General features: G+C 40.0%; 2 protein-coding genes and 1 pseudogene across 2 annotated transcripts; all 3 read left to right on the forward strand.

Annotated features, from left to right (window-relative positions):
* Window positions 1–7082: 7082 nt before the first annotated feature.
* On the forward strand, window positions 7083–7853 carry LOC141045774 (secreted RxLR effector protein 161 pseudogene; annotated as a pseudogene).
* Window positions 7854–11183: 3330 nt separating this feature from the next.
* LOC112292393 (glycerophosphodiester phosphodiesterase GDPDL7) lies at window positions 11184–17906 on the forward strand. Its single transcript, XM_024540826.3, has 10 exons — window positions 11184–11568; window positions 12765–13064; window positions 13484–13611; window positions 13803–14331; window positions 14551–14592; window positions 15137–15439; window positions 15993–16132; window positions 16296–16520; window positions 16838–17117; window positions 17298–17906. Exons 1-10 carry the CDS (start codon window positions 11184–11186, stop codon window positions 17573–17575), a joined length of 2610 nt encoding a protein of 869 aa, XP_024396594.2. The 3' UTR covers window positions 17576–17906.
* A 2419-nt stretch (window positions 17907–20325) lies between these two features.
* LOC112280255 (uncharacterized) lies at window positions 20326–22456 on the forward strand. The gene is made up of 2 exons (XM_090249666.1): window positions 20326–20758; window positions 20892–22456. Exons 1-2 carry the CDS (start codon window positions 20733–20735, stop codon window positions 22156–22158), a joined length of 1293 nt encoding a protein of 430 aa, XP_090105792.1. The 5' UTR covers window positions 20326–20732; the 3' UTR covers window positions 22159–22456.
* The last annotated feature ends 3316 nt before the right edge of the window (window positions 22457–25772 follow it).

Below are 25772 nucleotides of genomic sequence, written 5' to 3' on the forward strand. Positions count from 1 at the left end.
ACGCATGGAGGGTGTTGTTATATGCAAACTCGGCTAGCGACAGATATGTGGTCTAATCGTCTTGCTGATAATTGATGCTGCATGGTAAGTATTGTTCCAAGACTTGGTTCACCCGTTCCGTTTGACCTTCAGTTTGAGGATGAAAAGCCAAAGAAAGCTTGATATCCACCTTCAGTATCTCAAAGAGAGATCTCCAAAACTTTGATACGAATTGGGTTCCTCGATCTGATACGATATCATCTGGTAGTCCATGATATCAATACACATTATCGAGAAAGTGCCTTGCTGTGACTTCATTGGATGATGTCTTTTTGCAAAGGACGAAGTGTGCCATTTTTGTAAGCCGATCTACCACGACAAAGATGCTGTCAAATGAGTTCGATGATGGCAAGTCTGTGATGAAGTCCATGGAAATTGAAGACCATGGTCAACGTAGAATCGGCAATGGCTGTAGGAGTCCATAAGGGCGATGCCGAGGATTCTTGGATCTTGAACAGATGTCATAAGAGAGGACAAAATCTTTCACATCCTTCCACATTTGGGGCCACCAAAAATCTCGAGAAATAAGCTCCAAGGTCTTGTTGAATCCAAAATGTCCCGCAGCTGGAAAATCGTGGCGAGATTGAAGAACTCGGAGTCGTGCTGGTCTTTTTGGGATATATAACCGCTCTTCAAAGTATAAAAGATCTCCCTCCACCTTGAACTTGTTGTCATTAGCACGCTGCTTAATATCAATGGCTACTGAATCTTCAATGGTTACGGCACGTACTTGATTCAGGAAGTCAGCATCAATTGGCATAATAGTAGCGCAAAGTTGAAATTGCTCTGGTTTCAACAATGTCGTACATTGTTAATCAAATGCTGCTTCTCCAGCCTTTGGTACAAGATACAATCTCCTCGATAAGGCATCAGATAGTCCTTGCTGCTTTTCAGGTCAATAAGTGATAATAAAATTGAATCTAGATAGCAACATACTCCATCGAGCTTGACGTCGATTTAAAACTCGAGCCGACATGAAATACTCCAAATTCTTGTGATCTGTGTATATGGTTACTGGATGTGCAGCTCCTTCAAGAAAGTGATGCCATTCTTGGAAAGAATCCACTATATCAAGAAGTTCCTTATCGTGGATCTCATAATTGATTTCAGCAGCAGAGAACTTTTGAGAATAGAATGCAACCGGATGGAGCTTCTTGTCTTCTCCCACTTGTGAAAGTACAACTCCCAAAGCAAAATCCAAAGCATCAGTTTCTAAATAGAAGGCCTTTGTAAAGTCCGGATGTACCAAGATTGGAGCCGTAGTAAATGCGATCTTCAGGTTTTGAAATGTCTTCTCTGCTAGAGGTCCCCATTCCAGCTTATCTTTGCATGTCAACCGAGTGAGAGGAGCAGCAACTTGAGAGTAATTCTTGATAAAGATCCGATAGAAGTTGGCAAAACCAAGAAAGCATTGTACGTCTCTAACCGTCTTCGGAACCTCCCAAGATACGATTGCTTCCACCTTCTTGGGGTCCATCTTCAAGCCTTCCATAGTCGCAACGAACCCCAGAAACTCCATCTCTATTTAGTGAAATAAACACTTCTCCAACTTGGCATATAGTCCTCGCTCGCGTAATTTCTCCAATACCAAACGAATGTGTTTTTCATGCTCTTCCTCATTTTTTGAGAATATCAAAATATCATCCAAATAGATGACAACAAAATCATCAAGGTACTCTCGGAAAATGTCATTCATCATATGTTGAAAGACCGCTGGAGCATTGGTAAGACCAAAGGGTATGACATTATATTCAAAATGGCCATACCTTGTACGGAACGCTGTCTTCCATTCATCTCTTTCCTTGATTCGTACGAGGTTGTAAGCTCCCCTTAGATCAATTTTTGTAAAGATCCTTGCACGTCCAAGTTGTTCTGAGAGATCAGAAATCAAAGGTAACGAATAACGATTCTTCTTTGTTACCTTGTTGAGGCCTCGATAGTCCACGCACATCCGCAATGAGCCATCTTTCTTCTTCACAAATAAGATGGATGTTCCAGTTGACAATTTTGAATGACGGATGAAGTTCTTGGCTAGATTCTCGTCGATGTACTTCCGCAACTCCACCAACTCCATCTGCGATAGATTGTAGATAGGGCCAAAAGGTAGTTGTGCTCCTTCCTCTAAGTCTATGGCGCAATCATATGGTCTGTGTTCCGGTAGCATGTCGGCATTTTTCTTTTGAAACACGTCTTAAAAATCCTTATATTGCTCCGGTATACTTGCTGTCGAGATCTTCTCCCCGGTAGTTGAAGCCGCATAAATGACAAACGGTGTGTCTTTCTTGGACAATCTTATAAATGCTCTTGCTCCAATAAATAAAGATTTCTCTATTCGGGGTTTTCTACTAGGCTTGCTCTTGGGTGGTTTTGTGGAAAAGGTCATCTTCCGCAACTTCCAATCTATGGATGGGTTATGCTTTTCCAACCATGAAAGACCAAGAATAATAGGATTTGATGGAGTTCTAATAATATTGAAAATAATATGACTACTATGGTCCTTACTCGTCACTTCTATAGGTTCTGATTCATGGATGACACTACCAGACAATAAAGGTCATCCATCTATGACCTCAACGTGAACAGGTTTGGATTTTTATACTAAAGGGATCTTATGACGCTTTACAAATTCTTCGTCTAAGAAACAAGCAGATGCTCTTGAATCTAATAATGCTAAGGTTCTCAGTTTTTGAGGGCCAATAAGCAAAGGAATTGTAAAACAAAGGGCAGGTTGAGCGGAAAGAAAGGAACCTGGTTGTTATTGCGATATTTCACTGTCCAGCCGCACGGTTCCTATTGTGGCTGGGCATCCTCGTTTTTCTGAATAAACGTGCCCCTAGTCTTGATAATATGTCGATTTTGCTTCTTGGGACAGTTTCCAACTTTGTAGCCTTCTTCACCGCAATACAAGCATAGACCTTCCTCCATACGCCGCTTTATTTCTTCTAGAGTAAGAGATTTGACACGTACCGCATCAATTTACATATCTTCTACCTCTGAATGTGAATTCACGCTACTTGCCGACATAGTTGGGGTGTGGCGAACCATATGTTGTCTTGAACGTTGGTCTTGACGACGTTGGAATAGGTAATTATCGCACTTCACAGCTTGGCTAATAGCTTCGTTGAGCGTTTGCGGATCAGGAAGAGTTAACAGCAAATCCTTTACATCGTCCCTTAAACCCCAATAGAATTGACTCATCAACGCTTCTTCGTCCCAATTGATGTCACATGCTAATTGCCTGAAGTTCGATGCATAGACTGATGTAGAACGTATCCCTTATCGTAGTGACCGGATCTTTGTTGTAGCCCATCGAACCTTGTCGTGTTAACCAAATGCTTCCGCAAATGCTTCCAAAAAGGTTTCAAAGTTGTTTAGTATGGACGATCGTTTCTCGAACAAAGGAGCAAACCATGATAGACCTTGTCCTATAAGTAAGGTTCGAATAAGCCCAACACGTGACTCCTCCGTTAGATAGCGTTCGGGCTGTAAAACTGTTATCAACCTGATTTGGTTGACGAATCCTCAAAACTTGGAACGTGTACCATCGAACTTGTCCGGAAGGCTAACTCGGGGTTCCTTATGTTGTAGAACCAACGGTGCTTGTCGAACCTGAGGTAAAGTTGCTTCTCGAAGTGTAGAAGTTTGAGGCTGGTGCAACCTAGATTGTACCATCCCAGATGCTCCATCATTATGAAGCCTTGCCATGACTCCTTCAATCTCTGCAGTTCTTTGCGATAATGTAGCGAGGGCATTCATGATAGCATCTAACTTGGACTCTGAACTTTCCGTCATACTAATGTCTTGGCCCCCGACTATTCTAAGAGAAGGCCAGAAATGACTCTACAAGAAGACAATATTGGTTTAGAGGAGGGTACTCCGCAACCTCTAAAATGCCTTAAGAGCTTCAAGAAAAGGGGTAATCCACTCTCTCCAAGAAGAATAAGACTCCAATATTGTAACAAAAGAAGTATCAATTTAGAGGAGGGTAATCTGCAACCTCTAAAGTGCTAGTACACTTCCAAGCAGAGGGGTAATCCACACTCTAATAAAGAAGAAACTAGCTCTGATATCTGAGGTGAGTGAAGTCTCGACAAACTGTCACGGACACAGAATACAGACTTGATATCTACCAAGAAGTTCAAGAAGAACTGGCAAGAACTAGATTAATCAGATGAATACAAGAACAATACCAGAGAGGTGAGCTAGAGCTCCAAGAGATGTGTTGTCGAGACTAAAGAACTCTTCAGCCTCGATTCCAATATATACTTCTATTTAGGAAGCTTCTCAAGCAACTTCTACTAACTAGGAAGCTTCTAGAAGGTTCTAAAGACTATGTCCCCAACATCTTCTACCAACTAAGAAGCTTCTAGAAGGTTCCAGAGACTTGCTTCTAGAAGGTTCTAGAAGCTTGTCTCTAGAAGGTTCTAGAAACTTGTCTCTAGAAGGTTCTAAGGACTATGTCCCTAACAATTGATGCATTATAAGCATTAACTTCCTCAATTTCTCTTGTATTTGTATTATTGCGCTCTTTATTTCAAGAAGCTCTGCCATGATAATACTTAAAAAATAATTATCTAATATTGCTCAAGACAAGCAAAAAAGGGGACTTGAGAACAAAAAAGATACTAAGAACAAAATTTGTTTAGAAGAAGATAATCCACAACTTCTAATCTACTCTTAATCAAGAAAAGACAAAGCTCTAATATTGTAAATGTACTCTTGTCAATCTGTCAACAACATGAATTAGAAGAAGATGCATAAATCTAGGAAATTTGTGTCAAAAAAAAGTAATAAAATATCAATAAAGTAATATATATATATATATATATATATATATATATATATATATTAAAAAGAAACTAGAATAGCTATTGCCAAAAGACAAGGAAACTAGAGACTTTTAAATATAGATTAGAAGTAAGAAAGGAATTGACAAGAATGAAGAGGGCTTCACTCTTATGGCACATGGCCAACTTATTGACTATGTTTTTAATCTAAAAAGTCAAATATATACACTTATAAAGTCAAAGCAATATCTATGAAGCTTTTAGGATGCTTTTATAAAAGATATTATAGAATTAATCTATTTTTATCTATTTTTATTTAATAATATAGGTAATTATTGATTTACATGTATATGTCCATGACACAGCTTTATTTGGAGTTCACAACTACAACGGCCATGACATGACAACTATGGAAAACTTGGAGTCTCTAAGTCATTATAAATTTAACATGACTTCAAATATCTATGAAATATGTAATTCCAGTCATTAAGAACTCTAACATATGGCATTGCATATTGGACCATATTAGCACAAGCTACTTAAAACAACTAACTAAAAATCAAGCTATCATTGGCATACCTTCAACAACATGTTTTTTAATAAGTGTGTTCCACATGTACTCATGGCAAGCAAACGACAATTAAGTTTCCTAAAGTTGCTACAACTCATGCTACTCAACTCTTTAAAGTGGTACACTTTAGATCTAAGTGGCTATATTATAACATCAACTTTTTCAGGCTATGAATACTATATTACCTTTATAGATGATTTTTATCGCTATACCATGCTCCAACTTCTTTGTCCAAAAAGTAAGATCTTCCATGTATTTAAGATTTTTTATACTTACGCTAAAACTCAAATGAGATATAAACTTTGTATTCTCTACTCCATTCAAGTAAGAGAATATCTATCATTTGATTTTGACCAATATTTAGAGGCCTATGGCATACAACTTCAACTCACCACTGCTTACATTCCACATCAAATCTATGTTGTGGAATGAAAAAATTACACTCTTTTTAATGCTACCCAGTGTCTTCTTCATGAATCCAAGTTATCAAAATCTTATTGAGATGAAGCAGTCATTTGTTCAACTTATTTGCAAAATTGCTGCCCCACAAAAGCAATTCCACCCAATACAACTCCATTTGAACTTTGGCACAAACAGAAGCCCAACATTGCATTTGGCATGACCCATGTTTGGACTTGGAGTTAATGCCACATCTTGGCAAGCATCCTCAGCTTCCAAACCCTGCACCAACTCACCACAATACCCTCAGTTGATGTGGCCTATGTCCCTCTCCGCCAGTCTACCAGCACAACAAAAGGGGTTCCCCTCCAAGGGACCCCGATGAAAATTACAATCCAGAGACACTCAAGTCATGCTCTAAAAAATCAGGACGTCCTCCTCATGCTCTGATTTTAGTCAAAGAGGTCCCATTGGAACTCGCAACTTATGTGCAAGCACTCAATTCTCAGGAGGCTTCCAAATGGAAGATGGCTATTGCGAAAGAATTAAATTGTAGTAAATTCTACGTGGACCTTCACATATCCTCCTCCTTATCGGAAGCCAATTACTTGCCGATGGATTTTTAAAATCAAGTTAAAAATTTCAGGACCGTGGACCGCTTCAAAGCTCGACTTGTGGCTCGCAGCTTCAACCAAATTCAGGGTTTGGATTACACTGAAATATTTTCATCCGTTGTTCGGATTCAATCCATTCGCCTTATTTTGACTCTCGCTGTTCAACATGACCTCCATGTACTCCAAATGGATGTTAAAACCGCCTTTTTAAATGGCACTCTTTAAGAAGAATTTTACATGCAAGTTCCGGAAGGTGTCACTCCTCCACAACCCCGAATGGTGTGTCGTCTTCATAAAACAATCTATGGGCTAAAACAATCTCCCCGCAAATAGTTTAAGGTGATTAACACATACTTGGCTACTCTTGGATTTATCAATTCGACAGCCGATGGCAATGTATATTATCTCCATCGCAGTTCCGATTTTGCCATTCTCACATTATATGTGGATGATACTCTTATTGCAAGCAACAGCCTTCTGTTGCTTCACACTATTAAACAACAATTGCACTCTCGCTTTCTTCTCTCCGACCTTGGCGAAGTGCATCATATTCTTAGCCTTGAAACCACAAGAAATCGTCGACATGGTTGGATCAGGGTTTCACAACAACTTTATCTCACACAGAAGCTGCTGGAGTTTGGATTTTTGGATTCCAAACCAGTCTCTATTCCAATGGCTCCTGGAACCCGACTGTCCAGCGCGGACTGCCACTCCACGCAGGAAGACCGCCGCCCCAGCTCCGAATTCTTGTATGCAAATGCAGTGGGGTCCCTGAACTTGGCCGCAATTTGTACGCGGCATGATATATCTTTTGCCACAAGTGTTCTCGCACAATTCATGCACGGCCCGGGTTCTGCCCGTATCCGTGCATGTAAACATACGTTTCGCTATCTCCGCGGGACCTTGGCGCATTACATTGAATATCGACGCTCTGTTTCGACGCCCGCGCCGCTGTATGGGTTCAGCGACGCAGATTGGGCAGGGGAGCTCGATGAAAGACGGTCCACTTCGGGATACTGTTTTATTTTGTCGGAGGCCGTCATCGGCTGGAGTTCCACTCGACACCGATCGACGGCCCTCTCCAGCATAGAGACGGAGTACATGGCAATGGCGACGGCCGCCTCCGAACTAGACTGGCTTCGTCAACTGCTCCACGATCTACACCAAACTGAAACTTTGAAATACCCCACTGAGATCCACTGTGATAACCAGTCAGCGCTTGCGTTGGTAGACACAACCAAGTTCCATTCTCGTACGAAGCACATCGCGATTAGGTACCACTTTATTCGACAGCTCGCGAATCTTCAAAAATTTAAGCTTCGACACTGCTCCACTCACCATATGCGCGCCGATCTGTTCACAAAGTCTCTGTCTGGGCCGAAGCTTGCCCAGCACCTACCGTTACTTGGCATTCTTGGAGGAGAAACCCCAGCGACATCGTGATACAGTTAAGAGGGCGTATTAGATTATAGAGTTACTAATATAGTAACAGTAACTCTAATCAGATGAAACGGTATAATCATTCAGTCGTAGAGTTGTGTGTTCAGTAACAACCCCCTGGAATGGATAAACAATGTGCATACATTATTATCTATAATAAATTATGCAACTATGATAGCTCAGACCTTCATGTAATTCTATTAAGCCAATCTCATTTGCGAGTCCGACTTCAATCTCACGTCTTGAGTATAGCCATAATCAGTAGTAGACCCGACCTTTCTAAATCAAGTCTAAACCTCCTATTGCTGTAAGGCGTGCTCTCCGAGACTGAGGGTGATGTTCTCAACCCGGACTGACGTCTTGACGACGAGTCAAACTACAGATTCGGTACAACTTGTAGAGGAATCCTTCCCTAACGTGTTATTGCAAAATCCAATAACGGCAGTGATCCCTGAGACACTTCCAGTTCCTCAATTTCTAATATCAGACCCAGATGCGAACTCTTCCGGCATGATTCTGCACTTTATAATCAGATAAGTCCACCGACGCATACAAGCTTAGTGAGAGGTTCTGAATTTTACTTTAGAACGTCCCAAACTTCAATATCTGGTTCCAGATCTGGATCTAGATGCTGAATAATCAATACCCACATAGTTCCAGACGTCTGAGTAGCAACTACAAACTCCTCGGCGGAGGTTGCTCACGCGGGCTTGTACTAGAATCTCTGGAGACCATACGAAACTTCTACTCAAGAGACAATCAAGAGACAGTGTATTCCGCCCCTCAAGCACGCCATTTTTGGCTTAAAGCTCTCTTTTCTCCCAGCTTGTGTAATTCGAGTGATGTTCTACACTAAGTTGATCGACTAGCATCACTACTTCTTGAGTTCGGTGGCAGATGCCAGCCGACCGTAACCGTCGCTCATAATAATCAATATAGGCCTGTATTCTTCTTACAATACTAAAGTTCCGTACTGTATAAGTTTTCATTATATGTATACAATAAATTAGTACGAGTAAACATAGGTGAAACTATAAGTAGTAATCTCTATAAAGAAGAGTATAGTAAGTTTTCTTTTTCTCCAAGATGACCGGATTTTGTTTTGATAATTTATTGATAAATAAAGTTACATCCTTGAATTTTATTTTTAAAAATAATTTAATAAATATTAATATAAATTACATTATTTAAATTTTATTTTAATAAATAAAATAAAAGCCACAAATTTTGAATTTTTGTGCATAACACACAGTTACAATATAATTCACAATTATTATTAAAAGTCTAATACATTTTTCTGGATATTACAAAAAAAATCTAATGAGTGTATTTAAACCAAACAAACATAGCTTGAGTTGTAAACCTCCATTTTTCAAATAAAAAAAGGACACAATCCATGTAGAATTGGTTCATACGTCTTAAATTATTATTTTTTTGCTAAGACTCCACCTCCATATGTGGTCCCACGATCGAGCTTTGAAGTTACACAACCACGAACAATCCCACTATCATGATATCCACACATTCATCTACTTTGGTATCTAATCATCCACACTCCGTCCGTCGGTCCAACCGTCATTTCGTTCGTTCGTCCCTCTGTCCGTCCATCCTTGGTCCATGCAGCGGCATTGCAGGCCTTGCTGCCAACATGGACTGAGTGATTTGACTCCTTCAAAGGCGCCCCATCACTGTGGGCTCTGTCCCATCACCACGGAGTACGACAGGGAATGCCTTGAGCTCCATGGCCGTCCGGCCTTGAGCTGGTACAAATTAAGCAAGCCTCGTCTGTGCCGGTGTGAACGCGCTTCACCACCAATGGCATACACAGCCTTAGCATGCAGTGGGCCCCACGCAAAAATATATCGCAATGATTATGATGCTCGTTCAGGGTTCGGGCACCCTGCCCGGGGAAAATTTAACTTACAATGGAAGGAAAACAATATAATTTAACTGGGGGGAGGCATTTATGAAACGTGTAAAGGACACGTGTAAGCTCTAACTATTGAATGGGTACTTGATTCGCTGCATATATGTGGTTTTAATAATAATAAAATCAATAATCTCAAATTAAGCACTGCTTCGAAAATTTCAGTCAATATCAAATTCTTTTAATATATATATATATACTTCGAATCTGGGCTGATGTGAATAAGTAAGGTGATTGTATGTACAAGTGAAGGTGGTCGTTATTGTTCTTATTATTTATCAATTGATAATTAAAACAAAATGTTGCATAACGCCCACAGTTTGTATTATATTTTGTTTCGGCGGTGCATTTTGGAAGTGAAAAAGTTTTTACTGCTTTTTTTGGAATTCAAGCTGAATTAGTGTTGTTTTCTTCACGATTTATCTTCCAGCATTTCTAACCCACATTTCTAACGTCAACTTGGGTGGCATCTTTTAATTTATTTTTATTTTTATTTTTATCAAATAATATTGCATGCATGCTTTGCATGGCAATCTCATTGTTCATGCTGCTGCTGTGAGTGTTTATGTTGCTCCTTTTCCATTATTTTATTATTCAAAATTTAATATGTAATTTAATTCACTAGTATCTCTTGTTGCAAATGCAACACACAAAACACGAGCTTAATAAATTTTACTATGAGGGGGAAAAAGTAAAAAGAAAAAATAAGAAAAGAAAAAAAAAACGAGAAGCTAGATGACATGACGTATATTTGTCATCTATTACATCAGGAAAAAACATATAAAAAGTACAGATTTTCCACAATTCCACTGTCCATTATTTTTGCAGTCACTTATATATGTATATATATATATATATATAGATATATAGATATAACCTGCACAAGAAGTGAAGAACACATTCTATTCCCAAACTTTCACCTTCATCCCACAGAAAAATAAACCTGGAAAAATGGAATAATAAAAAAATCAAAATTATAATTATAATATAAAAAAGCAAACGGAGAGGGAAGCCAGAGAGCAAGACAGCAAGAAAGTAGAAAGAACTGAAAAGCTGATCAAATCTGAAACAGATCACGTGCAAATCTGAGCCACTGTGTTTTTAATGGGTATTTGCAACGAAAGAAGCATCCGCCATTTTCATATCACCATTACTCACCACACCCCCCAATAAAAAAGGAAAAAAAAAGTAAAGAAACGAAAAAGGAAGAAGAAAAAACACTCTCGCACTCTCTCTCACTCTCTCTCACTCTCACATACACACAAAAGCATACAAAAAATGGGACAGACATGGACAAGGAAAAGAACGCCACGGTAATAGGGACGCCACGGTGTGAAGGCGGAGGGGGCGGAGACGGAGGGTAACGAGAACGGAGGCGGGCCAACGGGGAACACGGGCTAGTGCTTATGGCAGAGTCCCCAGCCCTGGTGCACAGAAAGGGCCGGGCCGGGGCGGGCTGGGCGGGATCGCAGCGTCGTCATGAAGACCATCTGACTTCGAGAGAGAGCCCCACAGTGAGGGACCCCAGAGAGTGTGACACGAGTAGCCGCGCTTACAGCGACGGTGCGCTGATTTTTGCTCACGCTGCGTGCGCCTCGCTCGCTGTATGTGATTGCCAGCTTTCGAGCTGTGTTGTGGGCTTTTCTGCGGCATTTGATGACATTCGACAGCATTCGATGATGAGAATGAAGATGGAGATGGTGGTGGTGGTGGCTGTGGTGCTGCATTTTCTGGTGGTGCTTCCGGCTTGTGTTGCGTTCAATGCCACACTCGGGTGGCAGACAATCTCGAGTAAGTTTTCGCGCTGGAGTGTGGTGTGGTGTTGGTGAGGCAGCGTGAGCTGGTTATTTTGGGTCAATTTGGAATAGATGGAGGTTGTGAAGGTTGTGGGTTGTGAGGTTGGCGATAGGTTATGGAGCATGGGAGGGTGGAGGTGCAGGTGGAGGGGGCCGCTCCTTGTTGTTTATTTGGGTAGAGGTTCTGGACCTTCGAGGAGTTGGAAGAGCGGATAGTGTGTGTATTGGGTTTGGATTGGGGTGTGAGCTGCGGATTGGAGCAATACAGTTATGATTTGGTGGCGTGCTGTCGAGTGTGGGTGGTGCGAGGCAGTTAGTGTGAGAGGCGGGGTTGTGTTGTGATTGTGCGTAGTGGAGTGTGAAGTGATACAGGCAAAGGGGACGTCATATTTGCTCGGGAGTCGGTGTAGTAATGTATTTAAATGCAGAGCTAGCAGGCTTGTTGCTGGTTGGTAATGGCGAGCGCTTCACTTACCTGAACTGTTGTCACAGCTGAGGGAGCAGTCAGCGTATCATGTCTAACCTTAGTTTAGTTTAGGAGTACACTGGCCGAAGTTGTGTCTTCAACGAGCAGTTAATTTACTTACACTTTAAAAAATATATATTCTGCTCCCAACCACTGACACCTGTTGCTGCTAAAAAAAAAATATTTAATTGGAACAAGACCACTGTCTATGACGGATACGTTTAGGTCTGGAACTCGTTTTGCAGAAGGCCTTGGTTTCTACCCTTATTCAGTTGTCTCTCTTGTGGAAAGCATGTTAATCAAGTGTCCAAGGAGGACTGGATAAATTTTACTTGACAGCCACTTTCTTACTAAAGTTTTAGTTTTGGTTGAGTTTTCAGTAATCAAGGAAGATCTGTCACACCCGTTCACAGTCTGCCACGATATGAATGCTTCTTTCTCTCTTTCTCTTCGTAGAAATCAAGGAAGCTTACGGTTTCCAAGAATTATTAAACTAATAGTATTTTTCCACCTGGGATAACACTTGTAAACAGTTGAATTCTAAGTAATTTACAGTTTTGAACAATCTTCTGTATAACTTCCTCCTCTTCTTTTCTCAAGCGTAGCTGACCTTAATTTCTGACTTCGTCTGCTAAGGAGACTAATAAATATAAGTTATAGTGTCTGGTCAACCGTCCCCTGTCCTTCTCTTCCGACAATTAAATCCGCCTTTTGATGCGATGCAGAAGGACCTCCCTTGGTAATAGCGAATGGTGGTACATCAGGCCTTTTCCCAGATCAGACATTTTTAGCCAACGCGGATGCTGTCAACAGCACCAGTTTTCCCATGGCACTATTGTGTGACCTGCAGTTAACCAAGGACAATTTTGGTATTTGTCGCACTGGCTGGAATTTGAGTGATTCAACCGATCTAAAAAATATCGTGTCAAATGCAACCGTGATGAGCACTTATGCTATGAGAAGAGAATCAAGGACTGGGTATTTTTCAGTTGATTTCACTTCGATAGAACTTAACAAAACTACAGGTAAATCCCAAGCTTTTCAACTTAAGGTTTAGCCATTTTAAGTTGGAAACAGATGCTAATTAGTGTTTCTTTGCACCATTGAGTCCATGTGCTGCATAGACCCTGTATTTCTTCGCAGATTGAGCTATCATCTAGAGTCTCATCGTTTCATACGTCACCTGATATTTAGACATAATTATGCAAAGTTTACGGTAAAGGATTGATCAGTGTAGAGCTTTTTCTTGCACAACGTGCTTGAATTTGCCTCCATCATTATCGGTGCTTATCATTGTAGCAGTAATGGTTCTAATTAGTTTTCTTTTTGTTTGTCAGTGTGATACTTAAAATATATAAGCAATATTTAAAATTTTAATAAGAGCAAATTTCGTCATTGCTGGTATGATCTATCCAGTGTTCTAAGCTAACGTTCGTCTGTGCAGCGATTCAGTCTAACCCTTCGCGCACACCTGTTTTTGATGAAAATTTTACTCCCGAAACACCTGAAAGCACTGCGCTAAACTCCGCCAACGGAGCACAATATGGGCTTTTCTTTTGGTTAAATGTTGAGGTACAGCTTGACCCAGCTAAAGAAACATCTTCAACGTAAAAGTCTTTGTGATCGAGTTCTCGTCTTTCGTCCGTGAACTTAGCATTTTGAGTAATTATGTGAATCTGTTTATGATTATCTGTGCAAGAGAAGAGCTCATTGCTCCACAAATGGTGAATTGTCAACCAACACGAATCGTTAATTGTTTGCAGTATCCAACTTTCTATCAGCAACATCCAGGAAAGAACAGTCTTGCCAGTTATCTGACTACATTTTTGAAGGAATATGAACCAGAATATCTGTCTGCTACTGAGATCGGCATTTTGAAATTGCTCAAACCGACTGCCTTAAAAAGTGAAACAAATCTTGTCTTGAAGTTTTTAGACGCTGGCCTTGTCGAGGAGAGCACAAACACCACGTATGGAGAAATCATTAAAGATTTGCCCAGCATTGCTACTTATGCTCAAGGAATTTTAGTCCCTAAAGAATTCGTGTATCCAATAATCACGTTTACAAACGACACATCCTACGGTTACTATTCAGCACCTGCTACCACTCTTGTCCAAGATGCACACAAGGCGGGCTTGGAAGTTTTTGTTTATGGATTTGCTAACGATTTCTTTCCATCAAGTTATAACTACAGTTTTGATCCTATTCTTGAAGTTTTGAGCTACGTGGGGGACACCTTCACTGTGGATGGGGTCTTAACAGATTTCCCAACCACCGCTGCTGAAGCAATAAGTGAGTGCATTCACCTATAGACTTCCGGGACATTTGTATCGCAGAATATTATACTCAGTGAACCGAAGAATCGTAGGGGAACACAAATAACAAACTTAATAATCGAATTAGAATACAGAGCTCGTTTTGTAGGGTGATTAGTTTAAACTGTCAGCAGTGTATTGTAGACTCACCTAACTTCTGCTTATTGACTGGTTCTACTCATAATTGTTGCCGCAGATTGCTACCCCCGTGGTTATAAATCACCTTCAACTCTCAGAGGTAGATTATTCACTTTGTGTTTTGTCACATTGTCAAGGTTACCATCAATGTATTTGTTTTAAACGCGCCTTACATGAAGTTGCAACAGTGTGGGAGATTGTAGACTCTTAGCGTACCATCTTCACATATTTTTCACTATCAATTCGTTTTTAAATATTGTGTATACGCATTTGGTAAGATTTAAGCTACCTATTGCTAGCCTGAAGTGAAGCTTTGCAGTGTTAGTAGAGGACGAGACTGCCACCATAAGAGGCTTATTTCAAGAGTGCTCTTCTTGCTCAATTATGGTGTTAAACAGGTCCAGGGGTTTCAATTAGAGAGGAGTACTTCCCAATGGGCTGATTTAGTCAGAGCCTCGACCATATGTTTTCTGTTCCCAGGAGTTCATCATTCTCTATATTGAACATTTTCATTTTTTATTGCCGTTCCTTCAATTAGGTATGGTGTCATCAAACTAAGGTTGGGTTAGTACACCCAGCAGATTTCACATCCACTAGGCAGATTTCTAAAAGTGCAATATCTGTGATCTTTTTCATTTGTGCAGCTTCCACTATACCAGTGCAGAATCCTATTATTTTATCACACAATGGTGCAAGTGGAGACTTCCCCGGCAATACTTTGCCTGCATATGTGGCAGCTATTAATGATGGTGCGGATTACATCGATTGTACAGTGCAGATTACTAAAGATGGAGTGCCTGTGTGCCGAGAAGACGTCAACCTAATTAAGAGTACCAATATAGACAGTGTTTCAGTGTTGTATGAACAGTATTATGCATCCTATCCCGAGTTTGGATCAGGAGTGTTCACCTTCGATCTACCCTTGAAAGATATCAGGACATTGAAAGGTATGTAATATTCCAGCATGTTTTTTTTTTCCTTGTAACCCTGAAACCCATCTATGGTTCCAGCGGAAAGTTTGAGGCGTCATCTGTAATTTCTAGTTCAGTTTGTTATTGCAATTTGGAGGTATTGTGTCTGCAAACTTTTACTGCCAGTGTTCTCGTCCAGTTATGCTGGTTGTAAGGTCAGAGTCGCTTTGCCTTATGAGCTATTTGTGAACAATTAAGACAGGTGTGACATGCAATAATGCCGATCCAATGGTTTACTTGCATCATTTTTTTTATTTTTTTGAACCTAATTGAGGAGCTACGAAGTAGCACTTCTGATTGCCAATTAGGGAGTACATAAGTTTGCCATATTTATTTCTTATCAAAATTTTAGCACACAGTAATGTGAGTGGATGTAGATTTCAAGACGTAGATCAGTGTGAATAAAGTACTGATCTTGAACTTGTTACCAGATATTTGTACGCCATTTGATGTCATGAAACCTTCGTCAACGAAGGTAGTATATTTGTATTCATGTCACTTACATATTCAGCACTGTGATTGTTCGCAGCGAAGATGTACAGTCCTTGGTCTGAGTATTTTGTCAGACGCGACCCTTCAAACGATGGGAAGGAAGGCGTGCTGACTTTGGATGAGTTCTTGGTTTTCGCCAAAAAAAACTCAGGCGTTGGTGTGTATGTGAATCTTCAGGTGAGTCTTATATCAACCAATTCCTTGGCTTAGTAACTTCCAATGTAATTGTCAATATCTTGTGATTCTCTTCTGTTCTGAAGACTTCTCCACTGGGTTACTGGTTTAAACATAGATGCATTCACACCTGTTGCTTGAGAGATGTTTTGGTGTTGAACCTCAGAACGCCCACTATTTGCGCACTCAAAAGAATTTGGATATGGTTGATGCGGTTGTGGCCTCCCTCACCAAAGCGAATCTTACAAATGGCAGCCACAAAGTCTTCGTCGCTTCAGAAGACAGTTCAGCTTTGGCTGCAATTCAATCATCAATACCTGTAGTTAAGCGCGTGTATGTTGTTCAGTACGACGAAAAGTCTCCTGTTTCAATCACGACTTCTGTACTCACGGTGTGTTTTTCCAGCTGATCAAACGATATCGCCTTTGTCGCCTGTTTCCTGTACATGTTGCTTGAATTCAATATAGTCTTCTAAATTCCCAACTAGTTTTCCCCAGCAGTACTTTGTATCATGGTCCCCTTCATAAACTTTATCTTTTGAATTCTTGTATGGTTCCTCGATTAACTGTGCAGTCTTTGCAAACGTAACTAAGCTATAAAATTATTGGTTGAGGCTTTGTTTTTGAACTTGCCTCAATGTCATGGGCATACTCATCTCTTCTCCTGAAACACATCGTCTTAATGTTCGGATTGTTGCTTGTCCTGCAGGAAATCAAGAAGTTCGCAGATACCATTGCACTGGATGGTCGATTTGTCGATCCTCTTGACATATTCGGATCCTCTTTCCTGTCTTCAACGACATCCGTGGTGCGCTCCGCACAGTCACTCAACATGACAGTGTTTTATTACTTCCTGTCTAACGAATTCAATAGCCGCGCTATCGATTATAGATCGGACCCAATTCTGCATATTAATTCTCTTGTCGGAGAATACAATGTAAATGGCTTCATCACGGATCACCCGGCCACTTTGTACAATTTTCTTTACAGTAAGTGTCTTGTATAACATTCCATGTCGATGATTTGGTATGCAGGGTGTTAGATCTCTGTATAATCAAACTCAGTGTATAGCTTCAGTAGTTCCTAGCTTCTGATCGATGATCCAATTAACAGATATGACTCTAGCAGTTGAGGCTTTGTTCTTACGATAACCCTCATTGTATGATCAGATAACTACTGCTGGCAACCATTGGGAGGTGCAACAGATGTCAATTTATCGACGCAGCTATCTCCCATATTCCCTGTCGCTCCTCTACCAGGTGCACTCAGCTTACCACCCAGTCCTGCATTATCGGTTGCCGAGTCCCCAGTGTCGTATTCAGCCCCTCTTCAAAACGGTACCGGTCCCCTTACACCTTCGTCCAACTTCAATTCAGCAACAAAGCCTCGAGCGAGGCTTATCTCCTCAGTGGCTCTCATCTTCTGTCTAATCTTCTCACTTTACTAGAGATAGTGTGCGGATTTAAACGTGGAAGTCTACCATTGATTGCCAAAACTTGCAATATTTCTTCATGTTACAGTTTCTGGATTATTGTTCTCAGGTGGAAAGAATCACGTGATACAATAGGTCATATGCAGGATATCAGTCTCCACAATTCCAGAGATTGAGGTCATTTCTGAAGGGGTTTTCTTAAGGCTTTGTCCCACCATAAGTATGTTTGGTGTGTAATCATGTGTATAAACCGAATGCAACGGACCCCTCATCGAGGTCTTCATTGTTTGTAGCACCATCTGTGCAAAAGCATCCAATGTGAAGCCTCGACAGGTTCAACGTTCCAGACCTGGTGATGAAAGCTTGCTGTTGATTTTTTGTAAACTTGTAGCTTCCGGTGTGCAGACTTATGTCGATGCTCATGGATTTGTTTCACTGAATGGAAAACTTTTGCTTGGTCAGTGCCCAGTTTTCGCCCTCTTGTTAGTGTCTTCACTACCGACACCAACAACAAGGTCCTGCAGTGAGTCTGTTGGATTGTATACATTGATTGAATGTGTGTGGTATTTGTGGGTTATTCCTGCTGTTTTTTCTGACTGTTGCTGCATGGAAGAGCTTCACAGGAACCTTGGCTTCATGGCAACATAGCAACGTGTGCCTCTTGGAAACCAGATGGTGATGAAAAGTTGAGGCAAGCAAGGGAAGTGAATCTGGAGTGGGGTTGCTCTTGTGCTGTGCTGCCGTTAATGCCATGGAAAAAGCATTGCATTCAGTTGAATTTCATCACAACAAATACACATACATATATATATATATATATATATATATACACACATTTATAGATTTTCACTAGAGGGATTGTATGCATTTTCTGTTCAGGATTGTATTTTATTTTATTGAGCTTTCTAAGCATAGATTATTCAACTGCATCTAATTAGTTCAAGAATTCAACTTGTGTGGTTTAATTTTTAAGCTGGTAATTAACTTCATAATTTCTGAAATTTCAACGAGTAAAAAAAAGAGTTGGCAAAATATATATATATATATATATATATATATATTTAATTTTATGTTGTTTGATTTTATTCAAGAAAAATTCTTTTATATTTTAGACAAATTTTTAATGTTCACATGTGATGTGAATGTGAGTTGATTATTATTGTTTTATTATACAAGATGTTTTGAAATTCAACGAGATATTGAAAACTTCATTCATAGATAGTTGAATATTTCGGTTCATGGACACTCGATTTTATATTATGTATTATACATAAAAAAAATCAAAATAATGAAGGCACTAATTTACCAATGATAAATTTTTTTAAAAGTAATAAACATACTTTTTAAAAGAATCCATAGTACTTTAATGAACAACTTGAGTAAGGGAACCTATTGAAATGCTTTACACTAACAAATTTATCAAGTAACAACATTGTAACTTAAGACCATGATTATATTCTACAACCATATCTTAACAAGGACATTAAACACTTAGATGCAGAAGACACAATAAAGACCTCATAGCCACATTTAAAAGATAAATAGACAAGCCTTATTTATACTACTTTTTTTTTTCTATTTCATGTTATATCTTCCACATACCCAAATAGAAAACTAAAAAATTTAAAGCGTGCCAAAGATGGAAATTGCTTGTCTAAAATAAAACCCATTATACTGGTCTCCCCTTTAGATCGTGCCCACTGAACGGGTCAGCCGCCAGCGATGGATGCCAGCCGCGATGCAAACGCCGTAAAGTTTCCAAAGTAGCGTCAGGGGCCGCGATCAGACGCCGAACATGACCGCTACACCCCCAGAGGAGGGGGAGGGGGGGACTTGGGAATGGAGTCCTTGCTTCCGAAGAAAGCCCGCTTCCAGCTCCCTCGTGCAAGCCGCAGATCAGCTTCGATGGCGCCGGAACTCTTCTTAAATGGAAATGCCAGGACGCTGCCGAGATGAGGAAAACTTTGTGCTCCTGACCCACATCGTCACCCTTGAGCGGACGCACAGACGGACAAAGAATATGACTGTTTGAGCGTGACTCCAGTGTGCATGTTGCGCATGTTGTTGAGATCGCAATAGGCCGCAGTACCTGTGAAGAGATCACGTAAGATGAACAGTTCAAGTTTCGCTGAGGAGTCGTTACTGGTGTGATTGTTTGCGGGCACCGTTGTGGGAGGAATGGAGGGCAGGAATCCAGTGTGGTTTTAGGGAGAGATAGAATCGTTGCTGCGCCGTAGCATGGGAACTATCCGTATGAGAATGTGTGGGAATAGTCGATTCCTCCACTTGGTGCGAATGCCAGTGTTGGTGGCGCTGACAGGACTGCGAGCCAAGGTCGTTGAGCATGGATCTTTGCTTTCAGCGGACTCGGCGGCTATGTGGAATCACCAATTAAAGCATAGTTGCCAGGTGAGCAAGTCGGCTCTCCCCGGACCTCCGGTTAGGTGTCCTTATTTTTAGCCACCCAGTTGCAGATTGCGACATCCGAGCGCTCAACGAGCCAATTGCGTGGCTTCCGCAACCATTGTAGTTCGGGATCGTCCCATGACCCAAGGTACATGGGCTTCCGGGTGTCGGATTCGCAGCAATGACCTTTAGCATGCGGAAGGTCCGGTCCAGGGCTATTGCTGATTTGCTGCGCCACCCTGGACTCCGCAATCGGCACCGGCGGTTGGGTTGCAGGAACTGTTTCGCTTTGTGCACTCAATGCCGGCTTGATATCTGGTTTCTTGAGTGTTAAACAGAGATTTTGTTTAACGAGTGTGTGATTTGTGCCTCTCGCGAGGTGGTTGTCCCTGGATTGTGGTGGTTGATGTATGCGAAAAGCTCTTGCAATCTTTTTCAGTTGGGTGCGTAGATCGGAAGCACATCGGTCGTTCTCTCTCTTCTTTTTTTTTTTTTTTTTCTTTTTTTTTCATTTCCCCTTTTACGGTGGAGTCTTTGTAGAGACTGTAACTGTGGAGATCCACCTGAGAAAGGCAATGCTGAGGGAGAGGTTTCACGAATGTACCGCATTGTGCACCAGGAAGTATTCCTACTCCGCTTGCGGTATGGATTCTGGTGCAGTGGCTGTGGTCCCAGTTTGTCGGTGAGTGAATCATCGTTGACAAGCATCAGAGTGGACTAGGTTTGCTCTGCGCGCTTCCTTTTGAAGACGTTGTCGCCAAACACAATGATGGGGGCATTTGGAAGTTTAAGGTACACCGCTGTCTATTAAATTTGTGTAGAGTTGCATGTGTTGACACGGTGCTCTGATTATTCATGATGGCTAGTTAGTTTTCCTACAATTTCTCTATTGCAAGGTGTAAATCATTTACATCGTATGGCATAGGTCATGTAGAGGAGCAGCGATGGCAACCCAGTTTCCGAGGGGCAGGCGAAAGCAGAGGGACATGATCCTGAGTGTGGCTTTGATTGTGAGCCTCGCGCAAATAGTGGCTGGTAAAGATTATAATGCAGCTTTCCAGAGGAATCTGTGCGATGACAAAAATCAGCTGTGCTATCAAACTCGCGAGATGGCGCCCAACTTTTGGGGTTTGATTGTTACGCTTTTGAGTTTGACAACCGATGCTTGGGGGTTCGCATCTTCTTCGGAGTTTGCATGGCGGCTGCTTTTAGTGTTCGTCGCGGGCCCGATCATGCCCGTCTGGAGCTTAATCGAAGTTCTTGGAAAGGCATTTGTAGGCATGAATCTAACAAAGAAGCTCGGTAGATCCACGGTTACTGTGGCTAGAAGTAATTCCGCCAATATCATCGCACAATGCGACGTCTTGTTGGGAATGAGCGAGGACGCCGCCACAAGGTTTCCGGTAATGCACACGGAGCAAAACTACAGTATTGATGTATTGCTGACACCGCTTGAGGTGGGCAATCGGCGTGAAAGCGAGGCATTGGTGCTTCTCAACGACAGAGGCAAGGAAGCTCTTCTTCGAGCAAATGTGCTGCCCAAGTACGAACAACTACGGTTCTTGCACGGCTACAGTGGCCTCGCAATCGCCGTTACAGCATCGCAAGCAGTTGGATACATTTTTGGCGTCGTATCCCGCGCAAGTCAAAGCCTAAAAGTAACGCCCATCGAGAGAATCTGCATGGCTCTGAGCTTCATCGTCTTGGTGAAAGCTGGCTTGTACACGATCGCTAGCAGCTGCCACCACCCACTGCTCCTCCACGTATCCTCTGAGCATGAGGAAAGCGTTATTGAGGCTTGCAAGGACACCAAGTATAACGAAAACGATGAATTTACGGTGGAAATGAAAACCCTCCTTTGTACGGAACTGGTTCTCGCCATTCTCTTGGCTCTCTCCGTTGTGGCCATTTGGCATGTCATCCAGCAGAATGTTTTCGACTCCTTGCCTAGCTTTTTCTTCGCCATAGGCATTTTCTTGCAGATGGTTATCGCGCTCCTCATGTTCGGCAAGTCTATCCGCATTCCTAGTTTGCTGCGAACCAAGATCTGTTCCATTTTCATTGTTGCCATCTGCTCGCTGGTAAACCTTGCCGCCTACACGCTGGCCGTAGTTTCCACCATCAAGCATTGGCACAGTAGCGGCTTCAGCTACAAGAGCAACATGTCGGACGCATTGCCGCACATTGGTTAGGACCTCCATCGGATTTGCTGGTCTCAATTTTTTTATTTTATTTTTATTTTTTATTATCACATGTCAGCAAAATTTGAAATCCATGTGTAGTGATGTCCCTTGTAAAATGGTGGGACCTTGGTACGAGATTGAACCGTGTGCCTGCGAGGCTGCTTTCTAGCCAAGCTTCATGAAAAGTATTCATGTAGCGTTCAGCAGAGTGTAGAGACGGTGGTTCTTCATGAACAGATAGTCTAAAATTGTATCTTATGTCGAAGAGACTACAATTCATTAAATTTCACCTGATTTCTCTTGCCTAGCTGTGAATGTAGAATCGATCTTGAGTATATTGATTCTCCGTATTTTATTCAGATTGTAGTGGAATGTTTATGAAAAGGATACCTAGCATAAACCTATCTAGTGTGCATTTTTTTTTTTTTTTTTTTTTTTTTTTTTTGGCACAAGTGAAAATAAATTTTATTGCAGGAAGTAACCAATACAGATCCGGTCTAGAATAGAGTTAAAAAAGCCCAGACCAGCGGACTTGGACCAGTGATTCGAAATAAAAAGTAGTAATATAATCCTTGAATTTGGGTAGATAAGCTAACTTAGAAGCTGAGAACTAAAACTATGCTAACATATTCTAAATTTCATTGCAGGGAGTAACCAATACAAAACCAGTCTAGAATAGAGTTAAAAAATCCCAGACCAACGGACCTGGACTAGTGATTCGAAATAAAAGTAGTAACACAACCCTTGAATTTGGGTAGATAAGCTAATTTAGAAGCTGAGAACTAAAACTATGCTAACATATTCTATTCCTTATCCTGGTGCAGAGCACCTAGTTTATTTTTCCCAAGTATTATCAAAGTGTTTAAAAATGAATTCTATTGGGGCTTCATCACCCTTGTTCTCTAAACCTCTATTCAATACTACCATAATCATGTAGATGTTACCATATCCTAGATGTAGTTTGTTCCAAAGACCATTCTTTGGCATTAAATACCATTGTGTTTTGTTCAAATCAGAGTTCCTATAGGATAACCTTTCATAATAATGTCCAAATGATATTAAATTTTCCAAATTGCTTACATAGAGGTTTAGAGAACAAGCATTGCTGCCTACCAAATGTGAATGGATTCACAGGAGTACTTGGCTTCCTTTCTAGTGCATGAAGAAGAGAGCTACACCATTGTTATGTATGTATTGCCTTTGGACACTCACAAAATCTGTGCAAGATAGTCTTTAGGATGTTGGGGCAGAATAGACATGACATGTCTACATTGGACTTAATTTTGCCCTCCAATCATTGATTGCAATTGCTTTATGATAAATACTCCATATGAAGGCTCCTTCCTTTTATGCACAACGCTTGTGCGAGGTGTTTTTCCAATTAAATTTGATATTCAAGGAGAGTTGATTTTTCCATTTAGAAGCATGTAGATCCACCAGATTATTTGGCTTTGTTAGATTAGCCCTTATTGCATTAGTGGTAAAATCCAAAAAAGAGATTTTTTCTTGCCATTGGTACCATATAAGATCAAACTTGAGCCCATCAATCAAACCATAGAAGAAGTGAAGTTTTTTTTTTTTTTTTTTTTTTTTTTTAATGATGACCTCAAGCTAGACATTTGGCTTGCTTTTTCACTTGTCATGGAAAACATTGAAGGTGGAAGATTTCAATGTTTGTGGTTGCTTGTAGCCATTGTTCCATGATTGAGGTTTGAAACCATAGTCTAATGTTTTAGACTTTAGATAAGTGATGTCAGATTGTTGTAATAATAAATAGATCTCTCTAAATGTCTATTGCATGGAGCCTTATTTCTTGATCACATTGTGGAAAAAAAACTTTATCTTGTATGTAAGATTAAACGTGGAGTTAGATCCATCAAAGAAAAAAACAAACCCAACCATTTCTTAGCACTAGTTGCTATGACTCTAGCATTAAGTTGATTATCATATGAATTTTGGTTAGCTATGCAAATTATTTCTCAACTTGTTTTTTTGGGTTCAATGAGAAAAAAAATTATTTAGCTTCTTTCTATAAAAATAGACTTTTTGAGAGTTTGAACCAACAATCATTAATTCTTTGTAATCCACAATTAAATTGTCGTAAGGCTTAATGATAAGAAAAAGCAAGCCAAATGGATTGCTAAAACTCTTGATTGTATCAGAGTTCAATATTTAAAACATCTTCAAATATGGTTGGATATTTATTTTGAGATGTCTTACAATCTTTTTCCATGCTTGAGTAACTCAGTTCCAAATTTTGGAACTGGAAAAACTACAATGATTTTAATTTAAGGAACCATAAAGGATTAACTAGCCACTTGTCTTTGTGTCTTGGTTGGAATTAAGAAAGTTTATATTTCAAAAAAAATTGAAGATTAGAGTCTCTTGGCTCACAAGTACAAATGATCCATTTGTTAAGTAAAATATTCATTGCATTGACTTAATTTGTGAGACTTAATCTCCCTAAGGATTTGTTGTAAATCATATATAGCAAGCTACTCAAGTATAAATTTTGTGTTCATATCCAGTCTATAACTAATTTTGCAGGAGGCTTTTAATTTTCTTAATAATTTTTTTGGAACCCACTTATATTCTAATAAAATACCAAAGATTTAAAAGTAAGACTTGATTAACAATTAGTTATCCTTCATCTAAAAAAGCTTATCTATGCTCCAAAATGTAAGTTTTTTCTAAATACAATTAAGTAAAAATTCACCGACATCAAATTTTGATCCTATATAGTATCAATGACAAGAAATTTTCTTGGAGAAATTTCAAGGTAGACATAGTATTCAATAAAAGAAAATTTCTTAGTATAATTCTAAGATAGACATAGTATTAAATAAAAATTACCAATTAACTCTATTATATGCCTTAGAAAAGTCTAACTTAAGAAAATAGAATTTTATTTAGATTTCTTAGTCCATGTCAAAGTCTTGTGTGTTAATAAAATATTATCTAGTATAAAATGATTGAAAAGAAGGCACTTTGATCATGAGATATAATACTACTACAATAATCTTGAAGTTGCTTTTGTAATATTTTTGTACAAATTTTGTATGACACATTAAAGAAGGTAATAGGTCTCCAATTATCAAAGATATATTTATCTCTTGTTTTTGGAATAAGAATAATAAGGCCTTTAGTTACACACTTTAGAAATGACTCCTAATTAATTGCGATTGAGACCATTTGTACAAAATTTGAGTTGATGATTTGCCAATAGTCTATGAAAAATTGAAGTGTTATACCATCAAGTCCAAAAGCCCATTCTATAGCCATATAACTAATAGGTGAATAAAGTTCCATAGTTGACATGTATTTCTTTAATTCCTTAGTCAAAAGTAGAAAAATTTGTTTGGAAGAGCTTCCAAGATCTCTCCTTCAGTTGCTATTTCTATTGCAATTTGAGGCACTTCATAATATAATGTAGAGAAGTATTCTTTGTACTCCTATATTATTGTAATATGTCTTGTGATGCTAGTGCATGACTTCTTTAGCAATTCAGTAATATTGGATTTGATAGAACTTTTACAAATAATAATAAAAAAAAACTCTTTATTCATAGAATTGCCTATAAATTTCCATCAAAGTTTCAATCAAATCTATTTCCCTATATTCTT

Source organism: Physcomitrium patens, chromosome 1 (assembly GCF_059467195.1).
Source record: "Physcomitrium patens ecotype Gransden chromosome 1, ASM5946719v1, whole genome shotgun sequence".
Classification (NCBI taxonomy): domain Eukaryota; kingdom Viridiplantae; phylum Streptophyta; class Bryopsida; order Funariales; family Funariaceae; genus Physcomitrium; species Physcomitrium patens.